General features: G+C 44.9%; 1 protein-coding gene across 1 annotated transcript in view; it reads left to right on the top strand.

Annotated features, from left to right (window-relative positions):
* Positions 1-1,358: 1,358 nt before the first annotated feature.
* LOC100358478 (maltase-glucoamylase) overlaps positions 1,359-10,255 on the top strand; it is a 170,825-nt gene continuing 161,928 nt past the window's right edge. Inside the window, exons 1-2 of the mRNA XM_070069892.1 lie at positions 1,359-1,424; positions 9,487-9,613. Coding sequence (XP_069925993.1) covers positions 9,487-9,613 — 127 coding nt within the window. The 5' untranslated portion in view covers positions 1,359-1,424. The remainder of the gene's footprint in view (positions 1,425-9,486; positions 9,614-10,255) is intronic.

Here is a 10,255-nt window from a genome sequence, read left to right as displayed (position 1 = left end):
GTGCCGCAGGCAGAGGATTAGCCTAGTGAGCTGGAGTGCCGGCCTCTTTCTCCATCTTAAAACACAGTCTCTTAAGCCAAAGTGTCCCTGGAGTGAGAGCAGCTCAGGCCTGAAGGACAGTCCCCAAGCCCAGAGGAGGGACCCTGAGCTGGAGCCAGGATTTCTGGACAGCCTGAGTGCTGAATACAGTATGACCTCCCGCAGGACTCGAAGGGACGCGCCTCTCTTCCCGGGATTGGCACCGGTGTGCCGTGTCAAGGAGCCATGGCGAGGTGGAGGTTCCCCACGAACTAGTCACCTTGAATTCACCTTCTACCAGGTTTCAGAGCCGAAATGTTGGGTTTTAGGACTTCAGAGTACAAAGAAGGCGAGGAGGTAGCCAGTTAAAGTAGAAAAAAGGGGGAACAGGCTAGGGGTAAGGAGAGGAGGGGCTCAGGCAGGGTTTGAAGCCAGGCCTCGTCCCCTTGAACAGAGGCAGAGTCCTTCTTCAGCTGTTTGTTTGAGCACCACATGGAGCCTGCTGAGGGGGTAGGGACGTGCAGAAAGGCTCCATGGTCAAGTTTACCGCGCGTGCGTTCTTTTGGCAGGTTGGAATGTCCCAGGTGAGGGGCTTTACATCACCTGTGCTTATTTTTATTGGGCCAAGGGGTTTGGGCCTCAGTGGCCTAGCAGGTTCTAACAATGATAATATTAAGACATTTGTACTTACCACTGAATTGCATATTGCAACAGCTATTAGACCTGTGCCAGATTGTCAGCATGTCACTGAAGGGGCACAGTAGCTGCACTGTGTTGTCATTGGTCGCCTTTGCATCCTTATTCATTTTATCTCATGAGTGTAAAGACATGATTCTAACAGAGGTCCATGATGGTCACCAACTACAGCCCAAACAAGCTTAAGGACACCTCTCAAAGTAACGAAGAGAGAAGAAAATTATTTTTAAGGCATTTTCAAAGCAATTTGCTTCAATCGCCTATCAGCAGATTGTGCCATTCAATGCTGGTGGATTGCTGAGGCATTAGGAGACATCTGGGTCCTTCTGGGGTGCCAGGTCATTTATTTATTTTTGCTCTAAATCTACAAATTGAGTCAGTCCTGCCTTCTCTTAGGCTTTCAGTGCCCTCGCCCGTTAATGCTCATTTAGTGCCCAGAGCGGATGAATGGGTCCTGGGGGCGGGGGTGTGCAAGTTCTTAGGGATGTTCTCCTTTGAGGAAGACCTTGGTTACTAATTAACCAGCAGTTCTGGTCCTGGGAAGGAGAGCTGAGCAGTCATTTGTGTTTGACATCCATTAACATTTTCTTGATAAGCCAGTAAATAGTTACCAGGGCCTGGGTTGCTCTCTGCAGATTGTGCTCCTCTGCTTTTGTTGCTAGGCTAAGCCGCCCTTCAGAGCCTGTAGGAGCAGCAGCAGGAGGAATGAGGTAGGTTTGTCGTTTCATGTTCATTTATGACTGCAGACATATGCGTGCAAGTGCATGGAAATGCGTGATCTCCTTTGGCCAAAACGTCCTTGTTAATTTGTTAATCATGAACAAAAATAAGCCACATCCACAGAAAACCTAAAAACAAAATTATGCAAGCACACCAAAACCACAGTTGTTTCTCTTTTTCTTAGTGCTTGTGTATGTGTGCACATGTGAGTGTATTTCTCTGTACTGCGGCTGGTTTTACATGCCTGCTTGTAGATAAACCCGTGTGCTTGCATTTCTATGAGGTGTGATGGCTTATTTGATATGCAGAATGAGGTAGCAGGAAGAAAGTCTTTCTTATTTTGGATATGAGGTGCGAGACGTGGGGAAAAGGAGTTAACATCTGAGAATGAGATCAGAGCATTTGGGGACATTCTTTCTAAGAGAATGTGGAGCTGTGATTGAGGAGTGGTGATCAGAGAGTCAATTGCAATTAGAAAGTCCAGAATCTATTACACTTTTATGGATTTTGTGCGTTTATTGATCAAATAATCATTTTAGGGAAGAGCCTGAGAGTGCGTATAATAGTGGGATGTGTGGATGGGCTGGTGTGCATTGGAAAACAGGAGATTTCATGCGGAATCTGGAAGGGAAAGATGTGGTGTCTGGACTGGCAGTCATGTGTGAAATAGAACAGAACTGTCAGGGAGGAAGAGGGGAGGGCCATGGGGGCTTGTTGACCCCTCTGATTGGGTCCCTACTAGCTGCTAGTGTGAGGAGTCAGATGGATTAATAGGTAATCAGGTGGATCCCAGTGGAATTTGGGGTGTAAAATATTTCATTCACCAAAATGTTATCTTTAGCAAGAAAAAACAGGCCACCCTCCTTCCTTTGGAATCTCCAAATTTACCATGAGAATAGCAGGGACCTCTTCCTGAGCTCACAGCTTCTTCTGAAGACAAGTTACCGGGCACGCTTAGCAGGCCAGACAGGATGGAGACTTGTAAATGAGGTTGTTGGATGGTTTTTGTCCAAAGTAATATTAATTTCTCCACCACCATTTTCCGGTGACACTAGAACCTAGCTAGACTGAGATGAAGAGCAAACGTTCCAACGGGGGAAAGGGAAAGAGGTCAGGGTCAGTCCCCATGGTTCTCTCTGGAGAAGGCTACCAGGAGATTCCTGAGATAGATACCACCTGTGGCTTTGGACCTCTGGATCTACAATCTGTCTACTGGTTTGGTGTCCTGGTGGGGGACAGTGAGTTCATGGGTATAGGTGGGCAGAGAGAGAAGGAAAAGGAGAGAGACTTTGATTCATTGTGCGGGATAGGTCCCTGTGCCGCCAGGGATCAAAGGTGGTAGGAAGACATTCTATCCTGTACCCCGAATTTAAGACAGTTCTTTGCTATTTACAGTTTCAGAAGATGCTTTTTTTAAATTAAGACATTCCTTTTACATGAATTTTGATGAGCTGATAAAATTGCAAACTGCTCTATCAGTATGGAATACTAAGGAGCAGATGAATTTAGAAGAAATTAGAAACAGTTTTCCACAGAGTTAGTTCGAGGCGAGTGGTACAGCAGTTGACGCGCCACTTGGGATGCCCTCATCCCATGTTGGAGTCCCGGGTTTGCTCCTGATTCCAGCTTCCTGCTATGAGTACCTTGGGAGGCAGCAGGTGATGGTTCAAGTACTTACCTGCCTGTCACACACGTGGGAGACCCAGGCTGAGTTCTGGATTCCTGGCTTCTGAATGGCCTGGCCGTGCAGAGTCGTCTCAAGCACTTGAACAGTGAACCAGCAGATGGAGGTCTGTCTCTGGCTTTCAGATAGGTAAAATAAGTAAGTAAAATTGGTTCAGGTGGTAGCTGTGGACATGACGAGGAAGACAGTTCTGAGATTCCTGCTGTGCTGGTCGTGGAAGGCCCCAGCCATCTTCTAGAGATAATCCCTTGAGTTTCATTTGGGGAGACTGAGTGGTAGTTCTGAGGTCACACAGCTGGGTGTGGTCAGGGTTGACTCTTCGATCTCTGCACTTTGGATGTGACCAAACTTGCAAAAAAAATGCATTAGTTGCTCTTTTCCTTCCTATTTTCTACCTAGGTAGGAGACAGTGGGATGCACTAAATATTACTAAGTATTTTTGGGGAAGCACCATTGCATGCTGAACTCCACTTTGAAGTTCTTTTTGGTCTCTATAAAATGAATCATTTGTTTTGCACTGGATATCTTACTTTGTATTACCAAAGAATTTTAAAAGAATGGCCCAGAGCTGCATATACAAATCAGAAAATAGTTATAATTCAGCAAAGAAACAATTAACCCTCTTTCTAGATTAATTTAGATGACCATTTTAATAATTTGTCCCTTTTGTGGCTGACTTGTTGACTTTGCATAGGGAACTGTAATAGCATCAGGATAATGAAGTTTGGCACTTTATATAACCATATAATTCAATAAGAAAAAATATTGTTGAGTCTGCATGATTTATGCACAATAATAATTGTACCTTTTCAGTGAGATTTTCCTTGATCAGCTTAATTAAAACTGCAGCCCTTGGGCTGGCACTGCGGCTCACTAGGCTAATCCTCTACCTGCGGTGCCGGCAGCCCGGATTCTAGTCCCAGTTGGGGCGCCGGTTCTGTCCCGGTTGCTCCTCTTCCAGTTCAGCTCTCTGCTGTGGCCCGGGAGTGCAGTGGAGAATGGCCCAGGTCCTTGGGCCCTGCACCCCATGGGAGACCAGGAGAAGCACCTGGCTCCTGGCTCCTGGCTTCGGATCAGCGCGGTGCGCCGGCCACAGTGCGCCAGCCACGGCAGCCATTGGAGGGTGAACCAACAGCAAAGGAAGACCTTTCTCTCTGTCTCTCTTACTGTCCACTCTGCCTGTCAAAAAAAAAAAAAAAATCTGCAGCCCTCACCCTCACATTCCTCTTCTTTACCCTGTTTTGTCTTCCTTCATAGCACTTACATGCTCTTATGTACTGCATGTTTATTTATTTTGTTTATTGTCTCTTTTTTCTTCCTACAAAACATTAAATGCCATGAGGGCAGAAATTTTTATCTCTTTTGTTTGTTGTTGTATAACCAATTCTTGGAAAAATGCTTTGCATGTTAGATGCTTAATAAATAAGTGAATAAGGAATAAATAAGCTACAAGCAAATTTCCCTTTTCTTCAAAGACATAGCTTTGAGAACTTGACAATGAATAAGCATCAATAGCTTGTTCTCCTTGCTCTCCCAGAATTTAAAAAAAGTGTTGTGGGCCAAAAACTTCAAGTAAATTGATCCTGTAGATGTCCACAGGACACCTTAAAACCCCCCAGCTGTGGTGGAGACAGGAATGTTGCATAATTTTTACTTCCTTTGTTTCTATAAGCCTTTTTTTAAAAGAAGATTTATTTATTTATTGAATGGCAGAGTTACAGAGAGAGAGAGAAAGAAAGAGGAAGAGAGAGAGCAAACGAGAGCGAGAGCGAGAGAGAGAGAGAATATCTTGCACCTGCTTAATCACTCCCCAAATGGCTACGACAGCCAGGGCTGGATCAGGCTGAATCCAGGAGCATTGAGCCAAAACCCTTGGTCCATCATCAACTGCCTTCCTTGGCAAATTAGCAGGAAGCTGGATAAGAAGCATGGAGGAGCCAAGACTCAAACTGGTACTCTGATACGGGATGCTGGCATTGCAAGTGGCCGCCTAACCTGCTGGCACATAGTAGTGACCCCTGTATAAACCTTTTACTTTTGTGGTTGTCTTTGGAAGGATGAAGCATCTCCCTCATGTATTACCTTCTATAATTTGGAAGTCTTTATTACTCATTTTTTTATCTACATGTGTGTCATCTTGTAGGAGATGGCATAGCATTAGCCTTAAGGGCAATGGCTTTGGATTCGAGCGACTGGTTTGAAGACTGGCTATGCTACCAACTCAGGCAACCTTAACTCCATGGCTCAGTTAACTCGTTTGTGAAACAGTGATAATAATCCCTACTCATGAGGTGGTTGTAAGAACCAGATGAAGTAGTCCCTCTAAGTGCTTAGCCTAGCCCAAGCACATTTTAAACACATGGTTGGTGAACCAAATGGTAGTTGATAAAATTCTAATTTCATAGAAAGCCGTAGCTTGTGTACTCTGTGGAACATTATAGCATAAAGTATATGGTATGGTTGTATGTTCTGACTGAAGAGTCCAAAGTGCAGGTGTTCAAATTGTGACTTTACTCTCTATCAGCTGTGTGGCATCAGACAGGTTATTAGCGCTCAAAGAAGTTTAATTTCCTTATGGTAAAGCAGGATAGTAGCAGTCATAAACTTGGAGTTGTTAGGAGTATTGCCTGCAATGGATTGTGGAAATCTCATAGCACAATTGTTCAAACTTTGTAATCTGTTACAATCTTTATCATTGCAACTGCACAATTACATGTCAAGCAACAAAGAATATTCAAAGATGGATGACAGATTGTCATGTAGAGGTTTAAAAAATCTCCTGTTTTTTTAAAGTATTTTACACTATTTAAATTACCTCCTTTTTAAATTTTTCATTTTTATTGATCTTAGTTGTTCTCTTTATTCAATACTTCTTTATTTTCTATTTATTTGAAAGGCAGAGAGAAAGAGTGAGAGAGATAGAGATAGCTGCCATCACTGGTGTGCTTCACAAATGGCCACAGTGGCTGGGGCTGGGCCAGACCAAAGCCAAGAGCCAGGAACTCCATCCTGGTCTTTGACGTGGATGGCAGGGACCCAAGAACGTGGGCCATCTTCTGCTGCTTTCCCAGGCACATGAGCAGGGAGCTGGATTGGAAGCGGAGCAGCGGGGGCTTCCTCGGGAGTTCACTAGCAGCTTAACCTGCTATGCCTCAATGGCGGTCCCATCTTGGTTTTTCTTAAACTGCATTCCTAACTGAGGTAGTAGGTGTCACGGTCATGGTCCCTGTGTAGACCAATCAGATAGGCTGGAGAGGCTGAAGGTGCGGTTGTATAGTTAGAAAGTTGGTATTAGTGTTCCATACAGCAGGTATGAATTTGCCTATATGAAGCCAAAGGGCATTTGATAAGAGGCTCCTAGATAATAAAAGATACCAATGACATTTGACTCAAAAGTTATGTCCACTTCTGGGTATTGGTTATCTATTTGTGGGTAATAAATCACTTCCAACATTAGTAACTCAGAACAACAGTATATATCATATTCCCTCCTAGGGGTTGTAAATGTGGCCGTTGGTGAGCTGAGTGGTGCTAACTCAGGGTCCGTCATGAGGTCAGGGTGTCAGCCTGGACTTCCGTCTCATGAAGCCTGCGTAGAGGTGGAGGACCTCCATCTGAGAAGGCCCACTACCGTGGCCGCTGGTAGAACTTGGGTCTACTCCATCTGTTGGAAATCTCTATAGGCCTGCTTCAGTGTAATGACGAACTGGACGCTGGCTTCTTCAAGAAGTGACCCAAGAGAAAGAGTGAGGAGAAGAGCAGAGCTTTCATGACCTAGGTGGGGAGTAAGGCCATGGCCCTTGCCATGTTATGCTTGCTAGAGGGGAGCCCGTGTGTCCAGTCTGTCTTCCAGGGGAGGTGGTTGCACCTGTTTTTTTCGGTTCCACCTCTTGAAAGAAGCAGTACCAAAGACCCTGCGGACTTATACAAAAAATGACATCCTATGATTTTACTTTAAATTTTATTTACTTTAAAATTTAATTTTGCATATTTTCCCAATGCCCTCTCTGTACTCATCTATAGTGTCTTCATTTTTTGTTATATATAATGTCATGAAATCCTTTATCTACATCTACATGAGTCTCCAATGTGCACATGCATTTATGGGATGAATTTTTATAAATGGATTCTCTGGATTATGGTATAATTGTAATAGTTCTGACTAAAGCTTCATTGAGCACATGGTGGTTTCCTCCTTCACGTGTGGGTGTTGCTTCATGGTGTCTAACAGTGTGGTAATAAACATTTAGAAAAATAAACAGCATGAGTGTAAAGAATAATCTCCCATCTGACAACTATTAGCCAGCATCAAAGGGGGACATAGTCACTTGTCTGGGCATTCTGAGAAATTCTCTCCTTCTGGGTGGTTGTAAGGTAACTCTGTGTTATTACTTAATTCAATTATATAAAATACGAAGATTAATAATATTTATGGAACTTTACAAGCAAGATTAATAGTACCGGATTTCTCATCAAGCCTTTGGGAATGTGAGGTGTTGGACAGAGCTAGGCAGGGAAGACTCATGTTGGAGTAATTTATTCTAAGGAAAACGAAGGCAGTCTTCCCTACGGAGAGGCGTCTCCCACAGCTCCACGTTCTTTTGCTTGGTAAGAAGGAATTGCATTTGCTATCAGCAATTTCTTTATCAATGTATGGGAAGCAAGTCCTCTTGTCATCGAAACCTCGGGTGGCAGACTGAGGAAGGCTTCTTCAGACTGGGGAGGGAGGCTGAGGAAACATCGGTGCAGAGGAGAACGGGGATGCAAGCAGGTTTCAAGTCATCCAGGTCAGACAGGCATGAAGGAGGTGTGTGCTCTGCTGAACAAAGCAGAGGTGATTGACAAGGCAGGGGGCGGGGCACACAGGAGGGCAGGGTTGGTGAAGAGAGTAGGTCTTGAGTGGGCGAGACTGCTGTCCAGGGGTCCTCGTGCGTCTCAGGTAATGAGTGAGACACCGGGCACAGGAGGCCATAAAGCACCTAGCAGACAGGCGGTCAAGTCAGGGCAGAACAGCATCGGCAACTGGAATTGGCCAACGCCCTCAGAACCTAATCGCGTTGCAGAGGGCCCCACCTCCTAATACTCTCTTGCAGGGATTATGCTGCAGCACAGGAACTTTGGAGGGACTCAGATATTCAGACCACGGCAGCACGTCAGTGCATAACTTCTGAATACTTTCTGAGATTGCAAATCCTGAGGGATCCCTCGGGAGACCTTAACGACAACCACTGGCCAGGAAGATGCACCGTGTGCCTTCTGTTCTGGAATTCAAGTGTTTATTTCACCAGCTCTCCCCTAGACTGTGTGTGTGTGTGTGTGTGTGTGTTTTTAATTTATTTGACAGGTAGAGTTATAGACAGTGAGAGAGACAGACAGAGAGAAATGTCTTGCTTCCGTCAGTTCACTCCCCAAATGGCCGCCATAGCCGGCGCTGTGCCAACCGAAGCCAGGAGCCAGGTGCTTCTTCTTGGTCTCCCATGCGGGTGCAGGGCTCAAGCACTTGGGCCATCCTCCACTGCACTCCGGGCCACAGCAGAGAGCTGGACTGGAAGAGGGGCAACCGGGACTAGAACCCGGCGCCCATATGGGATGCCGGTGCCCCAGGTGGAGGATTAACCAAGTGAGCCACGGAGCTGGCCCCCTAGACTGTTCCCACCTACACACATACACACACACACACATACACACACACACACGTTTGATTCCAGATCAGGGGTAGGAAATGTACAAGTGGAACCTAGGATATATGTTATACCAGGAAACAAGAAAATAATTGAAGCTGCTAGGGTTACATCAATGGGACTCCTTATTTGTACCAGTTTTAGTTTCAGGCCCTCAGTATGTTAACATCCATGAGTATTCAATCAACAATATCCAGACTGTGGAGAAAATCTATAGAACAAAGCCTATTGATTAAAAAAACCCTTAGACACAAATCAATGGCAACACAGAAATCTTCATGCATCCATAGGAGAGTAGAACAAACAAAAAGTTCATCAGATGCAAGGGACACTTCAATATTGACTAAATATTTGATGATAGTAAGAAGCTATTATACATATTTTTTAGGTGTGACAATGCCATTCTGCTTGTCTTTTGTAAATTTTCTTACATTTTAAGGAAATACATCTCATATGTTCAGATTAAAGCTCTGAAACTCCAGGATGGCTTCAAAATATCCTAGGGCTAGGGGTGTGACTAGGAATAAAGACAAAGTGGCCATCAGCTTATTTTTTAACTTAGGCGATGGGCACATGGAGGTTCAGTTTGCTATCTTATTCATTGTCCACACTAGATCTTTCCTATTCAAAATCTGCTAGCTATGTATTAAATAAACTTCATGTATTCAAATCTGTTTTTTTTGATAGATGGCAAGAAAGAAACTGAAGAAATTCACGACTCTGGAGCTTGTGCTCAGCACTCTTCTGCTTGCGTTGTTCATCATCACTGTTCCTCTGTTTGTGCTTTTAGCCAAAGGTCCCACGCAGTCGAAAGGTAACAAGTGACTCTGGGCTTCTCCCTCTCCATACTGGTTAGGTCAGAGCAAAGCTCTCACTCGTGTTAGGAAAGGGGTGCGCTGCGTCCACTGGAGTGTGTGTGTGTGTGTGTGTGTGTATACATGTGATGGTGTGTGTGGGTGTGTGTGCGTGTGTGTACCTGTGATGGTGTGTGTGTGTGTACATGTGATGGTGTGTGTGTACATGTGATGGTGTGTGTGGGTGTGTACATGTGATGGTGTGTGTGTACATGTGATGGTGTGTGTGTACATGTGGTGGGGTGTGTGTGTACATGTGATGGTGTGTGTGTACATGTGATGGTGTGTGTGTACCTGTGATGGTGTGTGTATGTGTACATGTGATGGTGTGTGTGTACATGTGGTGGGGTGTGTGTGTACATGTGATGGTGTGTATGTACATGTGATGCTGTGTGCGTGTGTGTGTACATTTGACAGTGTGTGTTTGTACATGTGACGGTGTGTGTGCGTGTGTGTGTACATATGATGGTGTGTGTGTACATGTGATGGTGTGTGTACATGTGATGGGGTGTGTACATGTGATGGTGTGTGTGTACATGTGACGGTGTGTGTGTACATGTAATGGAGTGTGTGTACATGTGATGGTGTGTGTGTACATGTGA

Source organism: Oryctolagus cuniculus, chromosome 3 (genome assembly GCF_964237555.1).
Source record: "Oryctolagus cuniculus chromosome 3, mOryCun1.1, whole genome shotgun sequence".
Classification (NCBI taxonomy): domain Eukaryota; kingdom Metazoa; phylum Chordata; class Mammalia; order Lagomorpha; family Leporidae; genus Oryctolagus; species Oryctolagus cuniculus.
This window is presented reverse-complemented; position numbering and strand designations above follow the sequence as displayed.